Genomic DNA, 26,288 nt, shown 5'->3' with positions numbered 1-26,288 from the left:
GTAGATGCTGGCTAGCATTTTTACAAGCAGTTTCAAAACAAATGCAAACAAACTTTATCTTTGCAAAGAACTGTACTTACAAACACAATACTGGCAAACTCCAGTACAGTGCTTAAAAAGAAGCAGAGCAGTTCCCAAAGCAGGGCCGACAGGGGCGTGTGTATGCGTGTCCCTCTGCAAGGACTTGGAGGCAGACACCACACCTCTGAGGAAAAGAGGAGGTGGTGAAGCCCTGGCTTTCACCCGGTAGGATAAGCGGAGGAACACGTCACACGCCCCTGTTGCCCTCTCCACCGCTACTTTTGCTCTCAGCTTCTCGGCGTGGTGTCTGCTTCCCTTCACACACCTTGCACACGCCGGGAGCGCCGAACCGGAGCGGGAAAGCGTGCACGGGAGTGAGAGCGTACAAAGTTGGCCGCTGTGGAGCAAGCGCCTTGGCTTCCCCTCTTGCTCCTCACAGTCGCCCTGAGCTGAGCCAGGGTGGTTCTTTACTTGGGCAGCCCCAATGACCACAGCAGAAACAAGCAGCGCCGCAACAACGAGGTAGAGCAAGATTTGTAAAATTGTTCAGTAAAAAATAGTGCATCTCCGAGGCGCTTCTGGCAAAAAACAAAAAAATCACCCCAAAACAAAAGCCAGGCTTGCAGCAACAGTTTGAGCTTGTTAAACATTCCTCCGCCCTAGCCATGTTTTTTCCAGCCCGGGCTGCTCAGCAGGCAGGCTCAGCAGGCAGGCTTTTATTTTGTCAGCCCAAAGGGGGAAAGACACATAGGAAATCACCCTGTCTCTGCAGCATCGGTCACGTGACTGAGTAGGCATGGCCAACTCGATGTCACTCACAGCAAGGTGCCGCCCCACTTTGCTATGAGTGGTCGAGTTGGCCATGCCCACTCAATCACATGACCAAGCCACACCCATCAAACAAACCACGCCCATAGAACCGGTAGTAAAAAAATTTGAAACCACCACTCGTTTGAAGCTCAATTGTCAGTAATAGTTCAGGGTTAAACTGGACAATAAAGAGACTGAAAAGAGCAGAGAAGTTAATTTAATTCTTCTTTCCTTCCATCAACATTCTTTCTTTCACTAATTGTAGCTAAATCTCTTTTTTCTTGCATTGTCACCTCTCTATCCAGAGGAACCTCTTCAAACTGTTGGAATCCTCAGGTTTTGTGGTTGGAGGAGAATTTCTATTTATGTTTTTATGTTTATTCATGATCTGTGGATTGATGGGTCCCAATTTCATTGCTGGAACTGGTCCGGGTTCTTTCTTCCCTCTGAATGTGGGTCGTAGAGGTAAAGGAGAAGGAATAAGGCCTGTCACAAGCCAGAAATTTATTTCAGGAGTTCCTAATTTGTGGTCATCTTGTCTCCTTCCCCCCAGGCTCATACTTTGTCAGGGTGCGCACAGCTTTACTATGTGAGACAATCCAGGAACAATAACAGCAAACCGGTTTGTAAGAAATAGTGGTTTTATCTACAAAAGAATATATAGTATCAGGGATAAAATGTATTTACATTTCCTACCGGCAGACTAATGTGCCCGCACCATCGTCTGCGCATACGCAGAGGGTCAAAACCATCTTCATCTTCTTTTCTTTTGCTTCTCATTTCAACTCCTTCACTGTGTAGATTGGAGATCCTGAGAACAGGAGGCTTCTTTCAAATCTCCCTCAGGAACTGTTTTTTTTAGGAGGATTTCTCAGGAAGCTCCTGAGTCAGGACAACTCAGGAGGTAATATAAGGTCCTCCTATTCCCAATAGAGATCTATAGATTACTTCTTCCTATTTTATTATTTAGTAGCTGGATACCCATGCTTAGCTACGAAACTATGTGATCGGGCTTGATAAATTGACACTTACAGCTTGAAAATTAATGAGTAGTTACGATCGGCCCCTCCTCTCACCTTGTCTTCTCAACCCTTGCCCCACAGAATCAGATTCTTGTTAGGAAATGTTTTTTCTTTTCTTTTCTTTTTTTTTGGATTTTAAAAAACAAACTTTATTAAATTTAAAAAGATAAAATTATATAAAACATTCACAACATTAAAATACAATCAACAATACTAATCACAACAAACAAACTAAATATATGTAATATATATAAGTACAATTGTACACGGTAACTTAAGGAAATGTTTTTTCTAATACCAGTGCTTTAAATACAAGTATAACATTGCCAAAAGCAAGGAGCCCCCTCCTGGTTCCCTATGGGAAATGCACCATTTCTCCGCTCTTTCCATGAGCTCCTTCCATGCACAGAAAATCCACCAGGGGAAGCATTTCAGATTTGGACCCCTGTTACAAGTTGGGAAGGCAGTGACATCATTTTGCCTTTCTAGGATACTAGACTCTCTCTCACTTTAACCCTTTGAGCTTTGAAGGCGTTTAGAACGGCGGAAAGAAAGTCTTCAAGATCCAGAGGTGGAAAAGGTAGGTGTCTGTGTCTGTGTCTGAGGTTGGTTCTTCACATAACAGGCACAGGGAAACGCAGAGTTTCAGATCATGCATGTTACCCTCAGGACTAAGTCCACTTCCCCAGAAAGGGAAAGAGGGGGGGAGACTTGGAGAATCCTACACACCCCATTTCCTGGGAAACTCCTAGTTCGGGTGGAGAGCTTGCATGGCAGATCTCAAGCAGGAAATAAGAAATATATTTGCAAGTAAGAGAGGCAAAAGATGATGCCTACATTCTCACTATGTGCTGGATGACACTAAACTAGGCTTGGATCCCCTGCAGTTCAATTTGCCTTAGGAAGGTAGTAAACCAGCATCTTAAACCGGGGGTCAATTGACTGGCATTTCATTTTATGTGAATTGAAGTTTCATGCTTTGTTAACCTGTTCTGGTTTTTGTATATTGGGTGAACCCCGCTTATAGGTAAATGTAGATCTAGATTTTTAAAAAGCCTCTCCTTCCGAGTAAAAAGAAATTGAAATGATCCAAAATGCCAAATATCCTGAACGTTCCAGCTCAGAATGGGGATGAGTGTTGATGAATGGTCCAACCCACTACTTTCTGATTGTCTGAATATTTTTTTTTAATAAGAGAATCACAAAATGGAGCTCATTTGTTCATCTTCTTTAGAGATGTTATTTCTTTGTCTAAGAGAACCTAACGGCTTTTTCGGCATTCCCATGGCTAGATGAACATTGCTATGAATCAAAAAGCATTTGGAGATCCACAACTTTCCTTGCACTAATTTAGAATTGTGTTATAGGACAGAGAAAGAATGGCAAGCCATCCTTTAGCAAGTGTGGGAACTGGAAAAGGCCCTTCCGGTGCTCAGTCTGGAATCCACGGGGAGATCTGGGCAAGAACTGGGCAGAAGATGCTGGAAGAAGGAACCATCGTTTCACAAGTTCACGCCTGGAACTTCAGGCGCGTCCAATATCAGGAGGATGAGGGTCCCCGAGGACTTTGCAGCCGACTCCACTACTTTTGTAGTCGATGGTTGAGACCAGAAAAGCACACAAAAGCGCAAATGCTGGACCTGGTGGTTCTGGAGCAGTTCCTGGCGCTTCTGCCCCTGCAGATGGAGAGCTGGGTGCGGGAGTGTGGAGCAGAGACCAGCTCCCAGGCGGTGGCCCTGGTGGAAGGCTTCCTCCTGAGCCAGGCGGAGGAGAAGAAGGAGCAGGTTGAGTTGCAGGTGAGAGGAAGTCCTCCTGGGACTCCAGAAAAAGTTGAATATAATAAACAATATGTTCATATTTTTGTATCATTTGTATAGTAGGAAGTGGTAGGTGGGAAGGAAAGAGAAAAAAGAATAGAGGAAAAGGGAAAACGAGAAAGAAAATCATTGACCTTATTTTTTTAGTAGTCACATAAAATGGAAATATTACGGCCTCAACTTTTTGTACTTTTATAAATTTAATATGTAGTAGCAAATTCTATAAAAACAAACATGTAATTAATAAAACTCAGTTGGGTGTCAGCTTTTCTTTAATTAAAGCAGTTAATTTTTCCATCTCTGCTAGTTCCATCAGTTTTTCCAACCACTTCTCCATTGTGGCTATTAAAATATCCATCTGCTTTTGTGCAAAAAGCATCCTTTCTGCTCTCAACATATATAACAGCAAAGTTTGAGATTATTGTTCAATCTCTTTGTCTATTACACCTAAAAGAAAAATCTCTTCTTTTATTTTCATACCCACTGTCACACGTCCAGCAGAGATGGTAAAAAGTTCCTTTTTTATATTTACATTTCAAACATGTATTTGAAATTCCTTTATACCTGTTTGGCAGTTTATCAGTGTTAAGTAGAAGGATACATCATTTTCTTTAAAAATTCGTTTAAATTTTAATTTAATACAAATATTAAACTCTTCAACCACATGTCTTTCCCTTGTTCAGGCATTATATTATACACAAAAATCTTTGCCTTTGGATCAATGTATTCAAATTTTGATGTCTTCTTACCAGACTTTCCTGGCATTCATACTATGTGGAGATGCTTCACTAATCTTTGTGTAGTTCCCCTATCCATTCTAGAAGGATTTTGCACAGCCATTTCTTTCTTACTTCCCAGTCTAATTGATTGACACCAAGTGATTTGCAGTGCTGTTCACTAGAGAAGAAACCACTTCATGATTTGTGATGTCCATTAATTCTTTTCTCCTATTTCAAGTCCTTTGCAATGGAGATCAGAGATCCTGAGAGAAAGAGGCATCCATCAAATCTCCCTCAAGAACTGTTTTTCAGGGGGATCCCTCAGGGAGATCCAATTCAGGATACCTCAGGAGGTAATATAAGGGCCTTCCACTCCTTTGATCAATCCTAACTTTCTCATCTTCTCTGTGTCCTCTCCCCTATAGCATTCCTCCTCCCATTTTACTAATAATGCTTTTTGAAATTATGTCTTCCTCACAGGGAAGAATAGAAGGAAGTTGACTCTTTATTCTGAGGAAGCGGAAACCGGGATTGAACCTCCAACTCAGGTAAGAGAAGAACATTCATTTACTAGATTTTTTTTTCCATTTCCCTCAGGAAATCAGCTGATATACATATTATAGGTATCCTTGACTTATGACAACAATTGAGCCCAAATTTTTTGTTGCTAAGTGAAACATTAGTTAAGTGAACTTTGCTCCATTTTACCACCTTTCCTGCCACAGGTATTAAGTGAATCACTGCAGTTGTTAAGTTTCTAATATGGTTGTTAAGTGAATCTGGCTTCCCTAATGACTTTGCTTGTCAGAGGTTCACAGAAGGTGATCACATGATTCTGAGATCCTGCAACCGTCATAAATATGAATCAGTTGCCAACCATCCAAATTTCAATCATGTGGCCACAGGAATGCTGCAACAGTCACTAGCGTTGTAACTTTGAACAGTCACTAAAACTGTTGTAAGTCGAGGACTACCTGTACTGTCTTCTGCCATTTTGCCCTCTGCTTTTGGTTGAAGATTCTTTTTAGGATTTTTTTTAAGACCTGTACTTTAAAAACAAATGTCTTTTCACTAATTATTCTCCATGCTTTTCCGTAAAAAATGTTTTACAGAATTCTTCATGGTGCCCCTTCTTTTCGTAATACTTTGAGTTGGATTTGTGCAAAGATCCTCAAAAATATTTAAATAGTCAAGCTGGCAAATTACCATTTTTAAAAAGCTTCATTTATAATCGATAAGAAAAAGAAGAGGTTAACAGCTAAGATTATTAAAATCCCATGAGAGTGGCCCTATAGTAATGTCTCCAAGTACAAATTGTTCTGAAAGAGCACATAACCAAGGCCCTATTTGGTTTGCAAAGTAAATTTAAATCCTCTGATTTGTGCCTGGATTTGGATGGCCAATCAATCCAGCTTTGCAAAGGCTAAGAAATCTTTTCCTCAGAAAATGTTCTCCATTTTCTTATTTACATGCCAGCCAATAGCTCACAATACTAGCAGCTTCCTTGAAATCTGAGGAGGGGTAGAGTCTCTGGATGTTGATGGCACACCACACAGGTTGAGCTTTCCCAGGACTTTCATGAAGGTGTTGAGGATGAACAGGATTGCTCCTTTTTAGGACAATATACGCCATTTCATAAAATACTATAAAGAATCCCTTCCCTTACAGACATATTTCCTTCTTTAAACTCAGGAAGCAGGGGTGAAATGCTATCGGTTCGCTTTGGTTCAGGTTCCTAAAAAAGCTACCGGTTCCTCCGAACTGGTATTTCCAGCCGCGCGGTTTAGCTTTGCTAGAAAGCAAGAAATCCTGCTTTCTAGTGAGGTTAAAATCCCGCCCCTCGTTGTTCTATTTACCTTCCCAAGCCTCCTTTTGACGCGTAGTGCTAGATCAATTGATCCAGAAGGAAACTGGGCTTAGTTAACGTAATGGCACTGAAAGACCTACAGAATCATTCAAGTTGATAAACCCTGCCTTTTTAAGTCAAATGCTTTGTCTTCTGCCCATTTTCTCATCGAAACCATGGATTCTAATTAAGCATAGCCACTTACCTCAGTGTATATGTTTGTTTGGGGAATTTCTAAATAATAGGAAAGATTCTGCAGTCCCTCCTTGGTCTCTTCTGTACTTTTTTTTCCCTTTCAGGAGGGTCTTCTGCCCTTTAAGGAGGTGGCTGTTTATTTCTCTGAGGAGGAGTGGTCTCAGCTGAATCCTCACCAAAGAGCTCTGCATTGGGAAGTCATGCTGGAGAATTATAAGAATGTGGCCTCTCTTGGTAAGGCTTTCCTACTCTCCAGTCAGAGAGTTCAGGAAGACATTTTGTAGTTAGATACCATTAGTTAGTTCTTCCGAAAACATCTCTAAATAGATGTCTTCTCTTCAGAGGGAGAAGGAAAAGTTATGTTTTTCTACTGCTCCTAGGAAGGAAATGGGTCCATGGCATTCTGCTTAGATTTATCCTACCTCATTTGTTTTCCTATTTCTACTGAAACATATTAGTGACAAAGTAATTCTTCGGTTTGAGATAATGCCAAACTCCATCACACAGATTTCAACTATTTTGGCCCAGATGTTTCCATTTCAGTCCTATCAAGAATTGCCATTCGGGTTTTTTGACTTAATGTCTTTTTTAAGGTTTTATGCCTCATCAATAGAGATATTATCATTTCTATACCATGCCATTATAAGGATACAGTATGCAACATATTGGAATTTGGCAAAATACCTGAAGGCAATCAGTATTTCCGACAGAGTGATCTTTTTGCTTAACCTTTCTATCACTTTTATTTCTCTTTCCCTTTGAAGGTGCTAATGAGAATGACAATAAAGTCTCTGGAGAACCAATCAAATTGTTTAGACAAAGAGATGTAATGGAAAATCCTATAATTCAAATGGAATTCCAAAGGCAGGAGAGAAATCCGTCAAATAACTGGAATAATGGAAGCTCATCTTCCATTGATGCTCAGATACAGGGCTTTATTGATCAACAAGGAAAAATACAGAAAGAATATATTGGGGAAGGTGTAAGACTATTCAAAGACACATTGGATATAAATGGGCATTATCTACCCCAAGGCAAAGTACAAGATTATATATGGAAAGACAGAGGAAAAAATTACAATTGGACTTGCACACTTTCTCAAGAAAATGGGTCTCTTACATCACAGAAAAGTATTTACATAGGAGAGAAGCCAATGGAGTATGGAAACAAGACTCTTAATAAAAGGATATGCACAAGGGAGAAGGCATTTAAATGCATGGAATGTGGAAAAGGCTTCCATATACACAGTCATCTTACATCCCATCAAAGGATCCATGCAGGGGAGAAGCCGTATAAATGCATGGAGTGTGGAAAGGGCTTCACCCACCATTATCATCTTACATCCCATCAATGGATCCACACAAGAGAGAAGCCTTATAAATGCATGGAGTGTGGAAAGGGCTTCACCCAACATTATCATCTTACATCCCATCAAAGAATCCATACAGGGGAGAAGCCATATAAATGCATGGAGTGTGGAAAGGGCTTCCGCATACACAATTACCTTATATGCCATCAAAGGATCCACACAGGGGAGAAGCCATATAAATGCATGGAGTGTGGAAAGGGTTTCAGCCAACATAGTAAACTTACATCCCATCAAAGGATCCACACAGGGGAGAAGCCATATAAATGCATGGAATGTGGAAAGGGCTTCCGCATACACAATTATCTTACATGCCATCAAAGGATCCACACAGGGGAGAAGCCATATAAATGCATGGAGTGTGGAAAGGACTTTACCCAACATGGTCATCTTGTTTCCCATCAAGCAATCCACACAGGAGAGAAGCCGTATAAATGCATGGAGTGTGGAAAGGGCTTCAGAAGACCTCATACTCTTACTTCCCATAGCATGATTCATAGATGTGAAAAGCCAGTCCCATAACAAAGATACATTTGGGTGAGAATGTATGATAATTATTGATTTAGTGGGCTCAATCTATGGATATTAGATTTAAACAGACTAAACTCTGAAAATAAGTGGGGTTTTTTTGTAGTTCACCCTCCTAACTGGCAGCCCTAGAGAGATTAATTTAGTAATGAAAATTTTTGCAAGTTTGGAGGGGTATATTTCAGGATTTGAGAAATTCATGTTGGTTTATTCAAGTTATTCAATTACTTGGCAGTAATAGTTCTGTGTCAAGTTGGACAATAAAGAGACTGAAAAAGCAGAGAAATTAACTCAATTTTTAACACCCTTTTTTCTATCCATCTGCATTCTTTCTTTCACTAATTGTAGTTAAATCTCTTTTTTCTTCTTGCATTGTCATCTCCACATTCAGAGGAATCTCTTCAAACTATTGGAATCTTCAGGTTTTGTGGAAAGCTCTTTCACTATTCAAAGACAAAGTTATTCAAAACAACATAAATCAAGGGGAAAAATACATTCCAGCAGGGGGTCAAAATAAATCAATATTCAGCCTTGTATTACGCTCTTGGTAGTTGGAATGGATGCTGTTAGATGTCCTGAGAGTTGCATCTTACTCTAAAGTGCTGTCTTCATGCAATACATGAATAAGTACATGAATAAGAAACAAGCGGTGATTAATAGCTCTACCATACAGCTTAGTTCAAGAGTCAAATACTGCCTTAAGATCAGCAAAGTTTTAGAACAAACAGGGAAACCATTTGTCTGGGATCGTATAAAGTCTTTTGCCTTGGGCAGGAGGTTGGACTAGACTAGAGGATCTCCAATATCCCTTCCAGTCCTATGAGTCTGAAAGGCTGCATTAAGTGAAGCAGTATTCTAAGAGTTGTACAGTATTTCTCAAAACAATGTTGAAATATAAGATCATGGTCAATTGTTGAAAGAACTTTCCTAAAAACAATTTGTTTATCTACCAATAGTCTTTCCTGTACCATCCAGTCTTTAAGCTTCCACTGAAAATGTTCTTGCATAAAGTTTACTTATTTTTCATGTTGTTGTACCTTTATTATTTTTACAAGTGACGCACACAACTAATACCCCATTCTCCAGCTATTTTCCACACAACAATAAATCTATGAGCTGAGTTGGGCTGAGAGAGAGTGACTGTCCCAAAGTCACTCAGCCAATTTACATGTCTAAGGCAGGACTAGAACTCACTGTCTCAGTTTCTAGCCTGAGGCCTTAATCGCTAGACTGAATTGGTGCTTATTATTTCTTATATTATATGGGGCTGCGGTGGCTCACGTGATAAGACTCCGGGCCTGCGCATTGCTGAAGTTGGCGGCTCAATTCCCGTGAGTGAATAAACCGCATAGGGACAAGAAAGGAGCCTCCCCCAATTGCCTACCAGCATTCAGGTATCCCGCAGGTAAAGATAACACAGCCCAAAAAAATTCCTTTCACAGAGGCAGCCAGCCACCTCAGTGATCCCTGGCTAACACGTGCCATATGCTAAAAGAAATTTTAAAAAAATAACTTAATAATATTAAGAAGACTTATAGGTTGATAACTGACAGAGTGAGTCAGTCAGTCATTCCCTTTCTTAAGTACTGTATAGGCATAATGACCCCCAATCTTAAGGAATACAGTAGGATTTGTCAGTTGCTGTAAAGAATGATCCCAGTATAGCAGACCACTATGCTGCATTATTTTTAATTAAGTCAGGGGTGGTATCATCTGTACTTTCCAGATTTCAGTTGAGAAATTAGATCCATAATCCCTTGGCTTTTACTGGTTGCCAAAAAGGCAGCTCACTATGTCAGCATGTGGGGACCTGTTGGGCATTGAGCTGTTTTATTAGACTTCAACTCTCAACTCCATGTGGTCAGCTGCATCAGAACTACAAACATCTGGTTCTGTTCATCAATAAACGGACCCTCTTATCAAGCCGTCTCCAGCCTCCATTTTGTCTCCAGTGCCTTTCTCCCGGCTTGGAACTGAACCAGATGGATATTTCTTCCAATACCACCTGGGAAGGCTGGAAGGCTGAGTCCACCTTGAGCCTGGTGAGATTTGAACTGCCAAATTGCAGGCAACTGGCAGGCAGCAGAAGTACCCTGCAGTACTGCACTCTGCCCTGCGGCCCACAGATCATAAAGGCAACCAATGAAATTTGCATGTTGTATTCCAGTCAGAAACTGATTGCCAGGCAGCCAAATAATCTGCATTGTATAAAGCTCTCTGCAGTTGCAGAGCACCAACCCTTTCAGGCAAGCCAGGCCAAGAATGGAACATTGCAAAGCCTATTAGAGGGGTATGATATTGTTGTTTGTTGTAATAAGAGAATATTAAAAGCCCATCAGAGCTGCCTGCTAATCTTTTTCATGGGATGCAGAATCAAGAGAGGATTATTTTGAATCTCTCGAGTAAGAAGAAAGCTGAATTTATGTTTCTTTACTCCCTCTGTGAAGAGACATGGCTGTAACGCTGTCAAAAGTAATTGGATTAAGAAGGGTTTTATTGATCAGGGGAGAAACAACGCCCTCCTTTCTCCTGGGCCCCAATGGAAAAAGCACCCTTTCTTCTCTGTTTGCAGCTGTCTTGCACACAGAATCCACTAGAGGTCTCTCTCTCTCTGCAAAGAGAAGACAAGCCTATGCGCTTCAACAGGGGTGGGCAACTATGGCCCTTTTATGACTTGTGGACTTCAACTCCCAGAATTCCTGAGCCAGCCATGTTAGCTCAGGAATTCTGGGAATTGAAGTCCACAAGTCAAAAAAGGGCCACCTCTGCGCTTCAGCATTGGGCCACTGGAGGTATAACAGGTGGTTTAACCATAAGGAGAGTGGGAAGGAAGTGACATCAATGAATCTTGCCCCTCTAGGATGCTTGCGTGCTCTTCCTTTTTTAACCCCTTGGGCTTAGAAAGGCTGCAGAAAAGTGTTTAAACGGAAGAGATCTAGAGGTGGGCGGGGTAAGTGTATCTTCCCGTGCAAAGGGAGGCAGAGAGTTCTCGCGCTAACGAAGGAAGGGACGGATCAGATGCTAAATCCTCATGCAGGTTCAATCTTCTAAATCCCGGGAGAGGGAGAGCCCGGATCTTATGTCACCCTGCCCCTCGTTTCCAGGCACGTAGCAGCTGGTAGGGGGAAAGGCGTGCTCCAGAGCAGCCGCGTTGCCCCAGGATTAAATCCAGATCCTCGGAGAGGAGGAGGAAGAGGAGGAGGAGGTGTCTTGGGGGAATCCTTCACACCCCATATCCTCAGTGAAGTTCCTGAGTGGTGGGGAGATTGCCTCCATGGCAAATTTGGAGCAGGGAATAAGGAAAAAAAAATTGCAAAGGGGGAACTGCAGGAGATTGTGCCCGCCTTCTCTTTCTGTGCTGGATGACACTAAAATAGGGTTGGAATCTCAGCAGTTCAATTTGTCTTGGGAGGGTGAGTGAAGCAGGACATCACCAACCCCGGTGTTTCCTGTGAATTCAGCCCCTGCAGTATTTATTTATTTACTTACTTACTTATTTATTTATTTGTTCGATTTCCCTGGCCACCCATAGAAACGTATTCATGTTTAGAGCATGTTCTGTGAAGTTGCCTGCATGTAATGGTGCGATTTGGCTCTTAAAAAGCAAACCCTGAAGAAAGAGAAATGGAACGTCCTAAACCAGGTCATTTCATTTTATGTGAACGTGATTGTTAAGCATTTGGCATGAACCCTGCTTGTAGGTAAATGCAGATGCGGGTTTTATAAAGCAAGCCCTATCTTGATCACATGGTCTCAGGGCACTGAAACCTCCATAAATATATGCCAGTTGCCAAATGTCCAAATGCTACATAAATTTGAAAAACAGTCGTAAGTCATTTTTTTTGTGCCGTTGTAACTTTGAACATTCATTCTGCAAATGGTTGTAATAAAAGTGGAATACAAATACTGGTAAATAAATATTAGATATTAAGTTTGTTGTTGTTAGTTGCAAAGTCATGTCCGACCCATCGCCACCCCATGGACAGTGTTCCTCCAGGCTTTCCTGTCTACCATCCTCTTGAGTCCATTTAAGCTCATGCTTACTGCTTCAGTGACTCCATCCAGCCACCTCGTTCTCTATCGTCCCCTTCTTCTGTTGCCCTCAATCTTTCCCAGCATTAGGCTCTTCTCCATTGAGTCCTTCCTTCTCATTAGGTAGCCAAAATATTTGAGTTTCATCTTCAGGATCTGGCCTTCTAAAGAGTACTCAGGGTTGATCTCTAGGACTGACCAGTTTGATCGCCTTGCAGTCCAAGGGACTCGCAGGAGTCTTCTCCAGCAGCATAGTTCAAAGGCCTCAACTCTTTGGCGCTCAGACTTTCTTATGGTTAGATATTAATGCACAGGCACTAACTGCTCATTGCCACTATAATCCTATACTATCTTAGAAAAATACTTTCTTCCATTGGGATAAGTGTTCTTCAGGGATTAAATCCACTAGTTTCTAATTCATGTCAGATACACAAATTGGATGCCATTTGTACATCCTCTTGTAGCGGCAAAAATGTCACTTGGACAAAGACAACAGAATGACTTGTTCTGGTCATTACTGTGGCTAGAGGAATGGTCCTGTGAATAAAAAAAGGTGTTTGGAGATCCACAAGATTCCCTGGACCGATTTGGAGTTGCATTACAGGACAGAAAAAGAATGGAAAGTGAACCTTTAGGAAGTGAGGGAACTGGAAAAGGCCCTTCTAGTATTCGGCCTGGGAACCAAGGGAAGATCTGGGCAGGAACTGGGCAGGAGATCCAGGAGGAGAAAACCAGCCTCTCAGACATTCAGCCCTGGAAATTCAGGAGCATCCAATATCGGGAGGATGAGGGTCCCCGAGGACTTTGCAGCCGACTCCATTACCTTTGTAGTCGATGGTTGAGACCAGAAAAGCACACAAAAGCACAGATGCTGGACCTGGTTGTTTTGGAGCAGTTCCTGGCACTTTTGCCCCTAGAGATGGAGAGCTGGGTGCGGGAGTGTGGAGCAGAGACCAGCTCCCAGGCTGTTGCCCTGGTGGAAGGCTTCCTCCTGAGCCAGGTGGAGGAGAAGAAGGAACAGGTTGAGTTGCAGGTAAGAGACCATCATCATGGGAGATTAATGTAATGTCGCTTTATCAGTGAGAGGGACAACATATAAACTTAATAAATAGATAATATATTTGAATTCTTAACCCTTTTCCACCAGCGTTCTGTAGCATTGGTAATATGTGGAAAGGTTTCACTAATTATTTCATTCTCCATTCTCCAAGAAAGATATGAGTTGGCTGTTTCTTCCTTCCTTCCAGCCTCACTGATGGACATTGAGGGCTTTGAATTGGTCTCCATTGACAAGAATCCATTTCATGATGTGTAATGTTTGTTGATTCTTTTATCCTGCCTATTATTTCAAGTCCTTTGCAGTGAAGATCAGAGATCCTGAGATAAAGAGACATCCATCAAATCTTCCTCAAGAACCATTTTTCAGGAGGATCTGTCAGGAAGTTCCAAATCAGGACACCTCAGGAGGTAAAATGAGTCCTTCCACTCCTAGCTTTCTCATCTTCTCTTTGTCTTCTCTTCTATAGAACACCTCTTCCTACTTTTTTAATTATGCAGTTTTAAAATTCTGTCTTTCTCACAGGGAAGAATAGAAGGAAGTTGACTCTTCCTTATGGTGGAGCTGAAACAATGATTGAACCTCCAACTCGGGTAAGAAGAGGAACTTATTGGATTTTTATTCTGTCTTTTTTCATGAAGTCAAGTACATAGAATTGTTTCCTTACATTTTATCTCTTTTTGGGGGGTCAGTCATTTTTGTGGTTCTGAGCATATAGAAGGTTCAAGATTATTAGGAAACACTTTTTGTTAATGACCAGTATTGAATCTCTTTGTAATGAAGATTCTTTCTAGTTTTCAATAACTAATTTATTTATAAAATCCTCAAGGGATTCATTGTTTTTATTCTTTGATTTGGAATTGTGCAAGGATGTCAAAATTAACTACTCATCCTGGAACCAGTTTTAAAAAACTTTCTTTGCAAACAATGATTATTGTATGAACCAATTAAGCAGATCGGGTTAAAAGATAAGGCAGACTATAGCACTTAGCATTAGCATTTAGACTTATATACCACTTCACAGAGCTTTACAGTCCTCTAAGCAGTTTACAGAGTCAGCATATTGCCTCCAACAATCTAGATCCTCATTTTACCGACCTTAAAGGATGGAAGGTTGAGTCAACTTTGAACCTGGTGAGATTCGAACTGCCAAATTGCAGGCAGCTGGCAGTGAGCAGAAATAGTCTGCTAACCACTGTGCCACTGCAGTTCGTTCTGCAAACACAGGGAGGATTGGAGTCATTGACGGGTGAGGTTTCCAAAGCCCACCTGCCAGTTGACAGTGAGAGTCATTTGATTGATGGATAGATGGACTGATGGACAGCTAGAGAAAGGTAGATCAATTCATACAGTAGGGTTACTTTTCACTGAATAGCACTGAAAGTCCTGCAGTATCAGTCAAGTTGACGAAACTTGCCTAAAATATTTCTTCAGTCAAAAATTTTTGCTTTGTCCATTTTCTCATCTAAACCATGGAATCCTACCAAGCATAGCCATTTACTTAAGTGCATATCTTTGATTGGGGAAGTTGTAAACAATATGTCAGTTTTTTTACAATTCCTCCTGGACCTTTTGTGTACTCTTTTTCCCCATCAGGAGGGGCTTGTCTCCTTCAAGGAAGTGGCTGTGTATTTCTCCAAGGAGGAGTGGTCTCAGTTGGATCCTCACCAAAAAGCGCTGTATTGGGAAGTCATGATGGAAAATTATAGGAACGTGACCACTCTTGGTAAGGGTTTCCTATTCTCCAATCAGAGAGTCCAGGAAGACATTTTGAAACTAGATGTCACAGCTTTTGTTGTTGTTCTTCTTCTTTGCACAGTCATCCATAGTTTTAGACTGGATTTGGCTTTTTCATCCACCTATAAAAAAGTATATCAAGTATAAGACGCACCAGACTATAAAACGCACCTACCTTTTTTGGTGAGGAAAAGAAGAAAAAGAAATCTGCCTTTGCCTTCCAGCAATTTTGCTTCATTGCAGTAAACAGCAAATAGCCTGCTTTACTTTCATTTTCGTTTTCAGCATAGCTTGATTAGCACAAGAAAAAAAAAATCTGTTCCAGCAAGATTTACCTCCTTGCAGCAAGCAGCAGAGTTCCAGCAAAACAGCTGAGAGTTGGGAGGCCGATCCAATCAACTTGTGCTAATTAGGCTGTGCTGAAGCTGAAACGTGCTGTTTCTTCTTGCTGCTTGCTACAAGGAGGTAACTGCTGGGAGGCAGAGGCCAAAGGGTGGGGGCCAGTGGATGGGCAGGGCTACATTCCGTGTATAAGACACACCTAAATTTTTACCCCCTTTTAGGAGGGAAAAAGGTGCGTCTTATACTCCAAAAAATACGGTAAATAATACAATTCTGTCTGAAGCCCATTTCTTTCAAAATGTTAAACAAGAAAATCCAATTCTGATTGTCAAAGGCCTTCTCCACATCTAAGATCAGTGCAGCTTTTTTATTATGTTGTTTTAAGTTAGAACAGTTGTTCAGTTTGACAATTGTTCGGTTAGAACAATTAATCAGTGGAACAACTTGCCTCCAGAAGTTGTGAATCCTCCAACACTGTGTTTTTTTAGCTTTTAAGAAGAGATTGGATAGCCATTTGTCTGAAATGATATAGGGATTCCTGCCTGAGCAGAGGGTTAGACTAGAAGTCCTCCAAGGTCCCTTCCAATTCTGCTATTCTATTCTATTCTATTCTATTCTATTCTATTCTATTCTATTCTATTCTATTCTATTCTATTCTATTCTATTCTATTCTATTCTATTCTATTCATTCCAAAATTTGCAATATTTTTCTAATATTACCTCTTAACTGTCAATTAGATAAAAATCAATAATGGTCTTCATGAATAAATTCTTTTAAAGCTAGTTGCATCCTTCCAGCCAGAATCATTTCAAAAACTTTGTAATCATGTTCAAAAAATGATATTGGCTGGTTGTTTGGGGGTAATGTCTTTTGATACTATTAACTATTTCTTATTAAAAAATCTCCAATGACATGTCATTTTTGGGGTAGCAGAAGGAAAAGGTCTGTCCTCCTTCTCTGAGAAAGGAAATAGATTAAATGGTTCTCTGATTAGATACATCCTGTGCCATTTATCATCTGATGAATACTTCTATTTAAGTATATCAAATTAGAGACAAATTAACTTCTTGGCTTGAAAAGATGCTTAAACTCCATCACACATTTCAGCTTTTTGGGGCCAGATGCTTCCATATCAGTCCTGTGAAGGATTACTTGATGTTTTTGACTTAATGACTTTTCTTAATTTTCCGTTCTATCCTGAGCCTTGGAACGAGGGGCAAAATGTGCCATTGTTCTATTGCAAATATGCTATGTAGGTTTATTAAAAGAACTCTAGGGTTTTTTTTCCTTTGAAACACTGTGATTTTGGCAAGAGAAAAATGAAAAGCAAAAGAGGGTACTTTTTTTATATCAGGGAATTACACAGCAGGTATCCAAATGACACAAACTTGTGGTTTTATATAAATAAATATATGTTTACAGCAGACAAGATGTAAATAGGAGCATCATGAGGTAAATTACAGAGCACATTGGGCACACAGAAGAAAAAGGCGGGGAAAAAAGAAAACACCCTCTCTACACCCACCACAGCCAATCACAACGCAGATTGCCTCACACAGGAGCCAGCATTCTCCAACCCAACAACTATAACTGTATGTTCTGGCTCATTGTACAGCCCCACTGTTCCAGCTACTAAATTTAAATATCTTTACAGAACAAAAGAAACATTTAAAAATTGATTTATTTCTTACAGGTTTCTTCTCCTAATGTCTCCTTGTTATAAGGATAATTCTAATGAAAAAGGATGATTTCAATATTTTCAAACCTTTTATGCCTCATGAATGTTTCTATTCTGTGCTACTGTAAGCACATAAAATTGCAAGATTATTGTTTCTGACATCTTTTTTCCTAACCTTATTACCAGTTTCATTTCTCTTTTCCTTTGAAGGTACTTATGAGCAGAAGAATAAAGATTTCATTGAACCATTCCAACTGATTAGGCATGGAAAAGGAATTGAGAAACACGCAGTTCAAATGGAACTAGAAAATTGTCAGAGAAACTGGAATAAGGAAAGCTCATCTTCCATTGATGCACAGATTCAAGACTTTCATACCCAACAAGGAAAACACAAGAAAAAACATATTGGAAAAAATGTAAAACTATTCAAAGACACATCCAGTGTAAATGAACACTATACAACCCAATCCAAAGGAGAAGATTATATATGCAGAGACAACGGAAAACATTACAATGGGACTTTCACTCTTTCTCGAGATTATGGGACACTTACATCTCATAAAAGGATTCACACGGGAGAGAAGCCATTTAAATGCATGGTGTGTGGAAGGGGCTTTAGCCAGCAGAGCAACCTTAGTTCTCATAAAAGGATCCACACAGGGGAGAAGCCATATAAATGTATGGAATGTGGAAAGACCTTTACTCAGAGTGTTCAACTTACTTGCCATAAAACAATCCACACAGGAGAGAGACCATATAAATGCAAAGAATGTGGAAAGAGCTTCAGTCAACCCAGTAGTCTTACTGTTCATAAAAGGATCCACACAGGGGAGAAGCCATATAAATGTATGGAGTGTGGAAAAACCTTTTCTTACAGTGGTCATCTTACCTCCCATAAAAAGATCCACACAGGGGAGAAACCATATAAATGCATAGAGTGTGGGAAGACCTTTAGTCGTAACATTCAACTTACTTCCCATAAAAGGATCCACACAGGGGAGAAGCCATATAAATGCTTGGAGTGTGGAAAAGGCTTCTGTGAAAACTGGTCTCTTACTGTTCATAAAAGGATCCACACAGGAGAGAAGCCATATAAATGTATGGAATGTGGAAAGGGCTTCAGCCAACATAGTAATCTTACTTCCCATAAAAGGATCCACACAGGGGAGAAACCATATAAATGCTTGGAGTGTGGAAAGATGTTTATTTATAGCAGTCATCTTACTTCCCATAAAAGGATCCACACAGGGGAGAAGCCATATAAATGCATGGAATGTGGAAAGACATTTACTCATAACATTCAGCTTACTTCCCACAAAAGGATCCACACAGGGGAGAAACCATATAAATGCATGGAGTGTGGAAAGGGTTTCAGCCAACATGGTAATCTTACTTCCCATAAAAGGATCCACACTGGGGAGAAACCATTTAAATGCATGGAATGTGGAAAGACATTTACTCATAGCAGTCAACTTATTCCCCATAAAAGGATCCACACTGGGGAGAAACCATATAAATGTATGGACTGTGGAAAAACCTTTACTCATAGCATTCAACTTAGTTCCCATAGAAGGATCCATACTGGGGAGAAACCATATAAATGTATGGAGTGCGGAAAGGGCTTCAGCCAACATAGTAGTCTTACTTCCCATAAAAGAATCCACACAGGAGAGAAGCCATTTAAATGTATGGAATGTGGAAAGGGCTTTACTTATAGCAGTCACCTTACTTCCCATAGCTGGATCCACATAGGAGAGAAACCATTTAAATGCATGGAATGTGGAAAGACCTTTACTTACAGTAGTCATCTTACTTCCCATCAAAGGATCCACACAGGGGAGAAGCCATTTAAATGCATGGAGTGTGGAAAGGGCTTCAGCCAACGCAGTAATCTTACCTCCCATAAAAGGATCCACACAGGGCCGAAGCCATATAAATCTCGGGCATGTGGCAAGAGCTACAAGAGGAGCAATGACCTAAGAGAGATACATTTAGGTGAGAATCTTTGTTAATTTTATATTTAGTTGGCTACATTTATGCATTTCCTATTTATATATACCGAAACTAGGTAGGGAAGGTTTTTTTGAATTTGACCTTCAAAATTGGCAGTCCTAGAGAGATGAATTTACTGATGATGAATAATAGGCATATACTGTTTTAATTATGAACTGAATTTTTCAGAATACTGTCATCTGGAGGTGGCAATTTCTATTACACATAAAAAAAAAGTTGTTAAATTTATGTTTGTTCCGGATTCCTGTTGGCTGTCAAATTCAAGAAATTGGTGGTTTTAGGCACCTCTATTGCTGGACTGTTATTTTATGAAGATGTCGTCTTTATTGTGTCTTTATAAGTGAGCTTCTTGCTCCCAATTATTTGTTCTTCCCATTTGATCAATGTTTTTGGAGGAATATGAACAAACAGACCTTTAATAGGCACAGCTTCCCCAAGCAGCAGAAGGAGCTGTATTTCCCTGATGTATATTTTTCAAGGTTTATTGGTGCTAGTTTAGCTATAGCCGATATATAGATAAAAATTCAACTGATTCACAGTAACTTTTCCTACTTTTAATTTTTATTAAATCTTAAGAGCTGTTTTTCCCTTCCTTTTCATTCCTTATTACATACACAATTTCTCAGTGGATTTTACACTGCTCTGTTCTCGCAACAATTTGGAAATGTCAAATTCATTGGATTTGAATGAATATTATAATTCAAAGGGAATTCAAGTTCCATCAAGAGTTTACAGAGTGAGATGGAATATGATATTAAATTGCTTTATTGAATAACGGGGGTATTAAATTAAAAATCACAACTAAGAGAAATTGCACTTTGAATTTTTCATGATTTCCTCTTTCTTTCTTTCTTTCTTTCTTTCTTTCTTTCTTTCTTTCTTTCTTTCTTTCTTTCTTTTCTTTTCTTTCTTTCTTTTTGTACCTAGTTAAGGATATTCAGGAGGATGAAGATGAAAGTGACTGCAGTGTGCTGACATTGGAAACTATCAAGCAAGAAAAGAGATCTTTGGAAACCAGCGTGGACCAAAAGAAAATAATATGAAATTATGAAAAATTACTGCAGTTCCTCCTGACCAAACACACAGAAATGAGAAGGGGAACTACCTGTGAGATGTGAAAATACCAGAAAATAATACTGGCCAACAAAGATTTTGCATCCTGTACACCTTTAATATATCTTACAGATTTTTGGCTGCTAATCACAAAAATAGCCTGTACTGCTTTATAGAAATGTACTCTTTTTACTGTAGGTGTACAACAGCAATGTATACCTACAGTATCTATTGGCTGTATGGCACACATACAAACCATGAAAACATGGAACTGTTGTCGTTGAGAATTTTCTTAACAACTTCAGAGCACCAGACTACATTCAGCTGGTTGACAAATGTGCTATAGTGTACAAGACCATGAAGTGCAACATGTCACTGAAGATGCATTTTTTGCCTTCACACTTGGACTTCACCCTCAAAAATTTAGGTCCAGCCAGTAACAAACATAGTGAAAGGTTTCACTAGAACATTGCCATTTATGTTGCTGAAAAATTTGTTAAGCAAGTTTTGCTCATTTTATGATCTTTCTTTCAACAGTTGTTAAGTGAATCACTGCAGTTGTTAAATTAGTAACACAGTTGTTAAGTGAATCTGGTTTCCCCACTAACTTTTCTTGTCAGAAGGTTGCAAAAGCTGATCACGTGACCTCAGGACACTGCAACCATCATAAATGGGAGTCAGTTGTCAAGCAGCCAAATGTAAATCACATGACCATGGGGATGCTGCAATGGTCATAAGTGTGAAAAATGATCATATCACTTTTTTCAGTGCTGTTGTAATTTTATGCAGTCACTAAGCAAACTTGTAAGTTGAGGACTACCTGTATATGAGAGAATCATTAAATCATTAAATACTATCAATTTATAAGATATATGCTGATGACACAGTTCTGCTTGCCAGTAAGCATGAAGACCTTCAGTTACTCATCATCAGAGTCACAGAAATATCTGAAAAATATGGCTTGAAGCTTAACATCTCAAAAACCAAGATCATAGTCATCAGCAAACGACCCATTAATTTACCACCAATAACTTCGGAAGGAATACCACTAGAAAAAGTTGAAAGGATCACGTACTTTGGCTCTAATTTACATGAAAGCTGGAACGTGACCACTGAAGTAAAAACAAAGAAAGTTCGAACAGCACTCTTCAAAATGAAAAAGGTCTTCTGCAGTCACGACATAAGCCTAAGATTGAAAATCAGTCTTGTCAGATGTTACATCTTTTCTATCCTGCTCTACGGAGTGGAGAGTTGGTCTCTGACAGAAAGTCACTTGAAGAGACTGGAAGCATTTGAAATGTGGATTTACAAGGAAAGTTTGAAGGCAAATGAGGTCCAGGAAGAAGAAAAACATGGCTTCAAAATCTAAGGGACTAGTTTGGACAAAATTCAACAGCACTTCTTCATGCGGCTGTTGATAAAAATAGAATCGCCAACATGCTCATCAACGTCTGATAACGGATATGGTACAAGAAGAAGAAGATGTGAAAGAAAGGAATTGGCTAGATTAGTCAGACAAATTAAGGATATATCATTTGATAGGATAGTGACAGTGACAGTGAGGGCTAAGCATTAAAAATATCAGGCAGTGATAAAGAGGAGCAAATAGACTATGAGAGGCAATGATAAGAATTAAGACTGTCATGTTTACAAAATAATAATACAAGTTCTGTAAGCTAGTTTCTGAAAGCCAAAGAGAAATAAAAGTAATAATTGAAGCACAGTATTCAACTGTGTATTCAATACAATATTCACCTGAGATATTGATGGCTTATTTTAAAAATAAATTTGTGGATACTGGAATATCAACATTTAATGGGTACAGATATATTAATCATTACAATGGACCTCAGTAACTGCTCCAGAAGTTAATAATTTCACAACAGATAGCTGGCAATCTCAGGAGAAGATATGTTACTACCAGAACATTTAAAGGCATTTAAATCCTTGTTTACATGTATCAAATCATTGGACAAATCCCTATAGGTTATAAAAACAGAGTAGTAATTCCAGTGCTTAAAAAAAGAATTCTACAAACCCACTAACTTGCCCCATAAGTTTCATTGACACAGGGTGTAAATTATGTATAAAGTATTTTTTTAAACCTAGACAGTATGTTTAAAAGCAGAGACTTCACTTTGCTGTCAAAGATCCATATTGTCAAAGCGATGACTTTCCCAGTGGTAATGTATGGCTGTGAGAGTTGAACCATAAGGAAGGCTGAATGCCGAATAATCAATGTTTTTGAATTGTGGTGTTGGAGAAGACCTATTGGAAGAGTTCCTTGGACTGCGAGATCATATCAGTCAACCCTAAAGAATGTCAACTCTGACTGTTCTTTGGATGGATGGACTGAAGCTGAAGCTCAAATACTTTGGCCACCTAATGAAAAGACTCATTGGTAAATACGCTGATGATGGGAAAGACTGAAAGGAAACGGAGATGGCAGAGGATGAAATGGTTAGACACAATGAACATGATTTTTGGCAAACTCCAGGAGACAGTGGAAAATGGGAGACTGGCATGCTGTGGTCCATGGGGCCGTAAAGAGTCAGACAAGAGTCAGACACAATTTTAGCAACTGAACAACAACAAAAAATATTTTAAACAGACTGATTGGATAGATGTTAGGCAGATTGTAGTAGAACAGAAGGCAGGCTTCAGAAAAGGATATATACTATAAATCGGTGTTTACAAATCTGGATGGAGCAGCTCAGACAGGCAAATAGCCTGCAAATGACCAGACCCATGTTGGAAAAGGCAACAGGGAGGGCGCAGTGTCCCTTCTGGCCGCTGCCAAGCGCTAAGATCCCAGATAGCTAGTGGCTAGTCAGGCAGGCTGACAGTACATGCAGCAGTGCCAGGCAAGTCTTTGAGCCTGAAGCTCAAATGGTGGCCTGTCCATCAATTTTTGAGTGCGAAGCTCAATTCAAAATGGCCGTCAGACTATGGAGCGCAAGACTCCTGAAAGCGCAACGCTCCTGTCCAATTCGGCTGATAATTCAGCCAGGAAACCCTGGTTGTGGCTGCTGACTCGGGGGAGCGCTGGGCTGTCACCTTTAGCGCAGGCAGGCAAATTTAGGGAGCGCAAAGCTCCTGTGATGAAAGAAACGTCAAGCAGCTCCCTCAGAGGTCTTGAAAGAAGATGGCCATCTGACCAGCCCATTCAGGAGCGCAAAGCTCCACAAATCGCTCAGCACAATAACGGGAGCACAGAGCTCCACAACCGACAATCCCAGCTCCCTAGGGAACATGAAGCTCCTCCGCGACTCTGGGCGCCTCCTGTTCAACAGAGCGCCTTGAGAGATCAGGAAGATGACACCTGACAGGGAGCTGGGAAGCCCACTTCCAAGGGCAGACCAAAGATCGGTTGGGAGATGCAGTTGCGATTCCACCAAGAGATGAAGACAGCATTCCACTCACAATTGCAGATCAAGGTAGGACAAAGGTATAGAGAAAACATCCATAAGGTGAAACAGCAGTCAGGAAAGGTGAAGAGAGTTGCTCTGACATGTCCGTCCAGTGTGAAGGACTGAGTCAAAAGCTGGAAGCCCCTAGCAACAGGGACGGGACTTAACAACTCTGACAGATTCAGTCCTTCAACTGAACAGATGGGTACAACCCATGCCTGGCTGCTATGGAGAATGCCTATATATAGCATTTATTGACTCATCACTTGCTTTTGATACAATAAGTAGAGGAAAACGATGGGAGATGTTTCTAGCCACTGATATAGATTACCTATATATAAATTGATGAAGATACTTATGTGCAAATATGGATAAACCAAAGTGTCTCCCTAACAAAGCATTAAAACCCCAAAAGGTGTCCATCACGGCTGTATACTGGCTTCTCTTTAATTTTTATATAAACAATGTTTATAATTAACAACGCTAATAATCCTTTTTATGCCTCATCAACTGAAAGTAGAAAAGTCTTTTTATTACACGCAGATAACATTGTACTCAAATTGATAGCATTAATTCGAAAAAGGAGAATCCTGATAGAACTTGTAATAAGTCATAGGTGAAAAATTTGATCCATTACTTATTGCACTGCAAATTACATCAGGAACCTAGAACTAGATTCATCATGCCTCTGTTTGTCCAACTGAATCAGTCTAGTTTAGAAGATTTTCTTTGACTATTGACTGATATAGATGAACATGTAACAAAACAATAACAATGCAAGATACAAAGAGTGCTGTTAAAATTAAAGGGGATGTATTGAACCGATTTGGATTGTTGTAATTGTATAGAATTTTCCTAAAGTCAGTGTTGCCAATAAACATATATACTATTAAAAAAAAATCGGACTCATCTACAGTATAGAACTGAGACTTGAGTCAACTGATATGAATGAAGTTATTCAGTCAAAGGTTTCATTATAGAAGAAAACCATCACATACCTATCCATGTGGAAAGAGCTGAAAGGATGTAAAACTCCTCTCTTACAAAAGGAGCCAAGATGACGGGAAGCTCATAAAATGCATGTACGAAAACTTTTTTTCAAGCATTTATATTTTGCTTTCTATGGGGTTAACAGGGGTGAAGAAAAATCTAAATTGGATTTAAATAAAATTAATTAAATATCAATGGTGTGCTTACTTTTCAAACATGATTAAATTCTCTTTCTCTTTAGTTGTGTCATAAATTCGTAAAATGAACATAGCAGAGAAGCCATATAAATGTTTGGAGTGTGAAAAGAACCTCAGTCATAATGGTTCCTTTACTTGGCATAAAAGGATTCACACAGAAGAGAAACCGTGTAAATGTGGATTCTGGAAAGAGTTTCAGGAACAGCCATGACCCAATTTCCCAAAACAAATCTATTTTGGTGAGAGGCCATGTAAATTCTAGATCTAGTTGGTTAAATCTATGCATTTCCTATTTACATATACTGAACTAGGAAAATAAATTTCTTTTTTAGTTTAGTTTGACCCTCACAATTGGTAATATTAACATAAAAGGTAAAGGGTTCCCCTTGCACATATGTGGTAGTTGTTCCATTTCAAAGCCGAAGAGCCAGCGCTGTCCGAAGACATGGTCATGTGGCCGGTGCGGTCATGTGGCCAGCATGACAACGCCAAAGGCGCACGGAATGCCGTTACCTTCCCACCAAAGGTGGTCCCTATTTTTCTACTTGCATTTTTATGCGCTTTCAAACTGCTAGGTTGGCAGAAGCTGGGACAAGTAACGGGAGTTCACCCCATTAAGCGGCACTAGGGATTCAAACCGCTGAACTGCCAACCTTTTGATCAACAAGCTCAGTGTCCTAGCCACTGAGCCACCACGTTCCATTAAAGACAGGGATCTATTATTTCTACATTTAAACTGCCTTTTGCCACATTGCAAGAGATGATTAATTATTAATTATGTAAAACTTACATTGAAAAGGAGAGCTATTTTAAAGGCTCAGAGATCTCCCTTGTGGTTATGTTAAATGCGCTTTCTTCTAGTCCACCTTTGTTATTGTTTCTCTCCAATATTTTTCCCTAAAACTCTTGAGGGTTTTTTTTTTATGCTAAAGGCATCTTAAGTTTTTTTTCTATTTCTTTAGGCCCAAGGATTCAATAGGGGAGATCTTTAAAAAGTTGAAGAGGTGCTTGTGAAGGCATCATTGAAGCTCCATCTATTTTTACCAGGGGTGAAATCAAAAATTTGTTACTACCAGTTCTGTGGGCATGGCTTGGTGGGGGGGGGGGTAATGTGACTGAGTGGGCGTGGCCAACTCCCCCCTCTTTTAAAAGCATTTTTTCTACAACCTTAAGAGGTTGCAGAAAAAAATGCTTTTAGAAGCCTCTGACGAACAGGCAAGTCAGCTGGGATCGCCAGAGGCTTTTAAAGGCATTTCCCCCCCCCCACAACCTCTTCAGCTGAAGAGGTTGCAGAAAAAAATGCTTTTAGAAGCTTCTGACGATCAGGCAAGTCAGCTGGGATCACCAGAAGCTTTTAAAGGCCTTTTTTTCCCTACAACCTCTTTGGCTGAAGGGGTTGCAGAAAAAAATGATTTGAAAAGCCTCTGACAATCCCAGCTGAGCCGCGTGATCAT

The 26,288-nt window shown here is 40.0% G+C and overlaps 1 protein-coding gene across 2 annotated transcripts; it reads left to right on the top strand.

Annotated features, from left to right (window-relative positions):
- Positions 1 to 2,389: 2,389 nt before the first annotated feature.
- On the top strand, positions 2,390 to 24,832 carry LOC139312195 (zinc finger protein 420-like). 2 transcript variants are annotated; one of them, XM_070936790.1, is made up of 8 exons: positions 2,390 to 2,433; positions 3,221 to 3,649; positions 4,628 to 4,742; positions 4,870 to 4,937; positions 6,535 to 6,664; positions 7,195 to 8,265; positions 17,715 to 19,166; positions 20,112 to 24,832. In XM_070936790.1, the coding sequence occupies exons 2-8, from the start codon at positions 3,233 to 3,235 to the stop codon at positions 20,225 to 20,227; spliced, it is 3,369 nt and encodes a 1,122-aa protein (XP_070792891.1). In that variant the 5' UTR covers positions 2,390 to 2,433; positions 3,221 to 3,232; the 3' UTR covers positions 20,228 to 24,832. The 2 variants fall into 2 exon arrangements, with proteins under 2 accessions (XP_070792891.1, XP_070792889.1); XM_070936788.1 differs by lacking the exons at positions 2,390 to 2,433; positions 3,221 to 3,649; positions 4,628 to 4,742; ... (1 more) ...; positions 6,535 to 6,664; positions 7,195 to 8,265 and adding exons at positions 12,875 to 13,389; positions 13,709 to 13,823; positions 13,939 to 14,006; positions 15,010 to 15,139 and having other exon boundaries at positions 17,382 to 19,166.
- Positions 24,833 to 26,288: the final 1,456 nt, after the last annotated feature.

This window comes from Pituophis catenifer, unplaced genomic scaffold, assembly GCF_029215685.1.
Source record: "Pituophis catenifer annectens isolate HBS135680 unplaced genomic scaffold, rPitCat1.0.hap2 SCAF_2, whole genome shotgun sequence".
Lineage (NCBI taxonomy): Eukaryota > Metazoa > Chordata > Lepidosauria > Squamata > Colubridae > Pituophis > Pituophis catenifer.
This window is presented reverse-complemented; position numbering and strand designations above follow the sequence as displayed.

Bases quoted from the DNA above. Each gene is read 5' to 3' on its own strand.
- LOC139312195 (XM_070936790.1), top strand. From the start codon at position 3,233: ATGGCAAGCCATCCTTTAGCAAGTGTGGGAACTGGAAAAGGCCCTTCC. The intron at 4,938-6,534 runs GTAAGAGAAGAA...TTTCCCTTTCAG, and splicing joins GGATTGAACCTCCAACTCAG to GAGGGTCTTCTGCCCTTTAA. The intron at 8,266-17,714 runs ATACTCTTACTT...CTCGAGATTATG, and splicing joins AAAGGGCTTCAGAAGACCTC to GGACACTTACATCTCATAAA.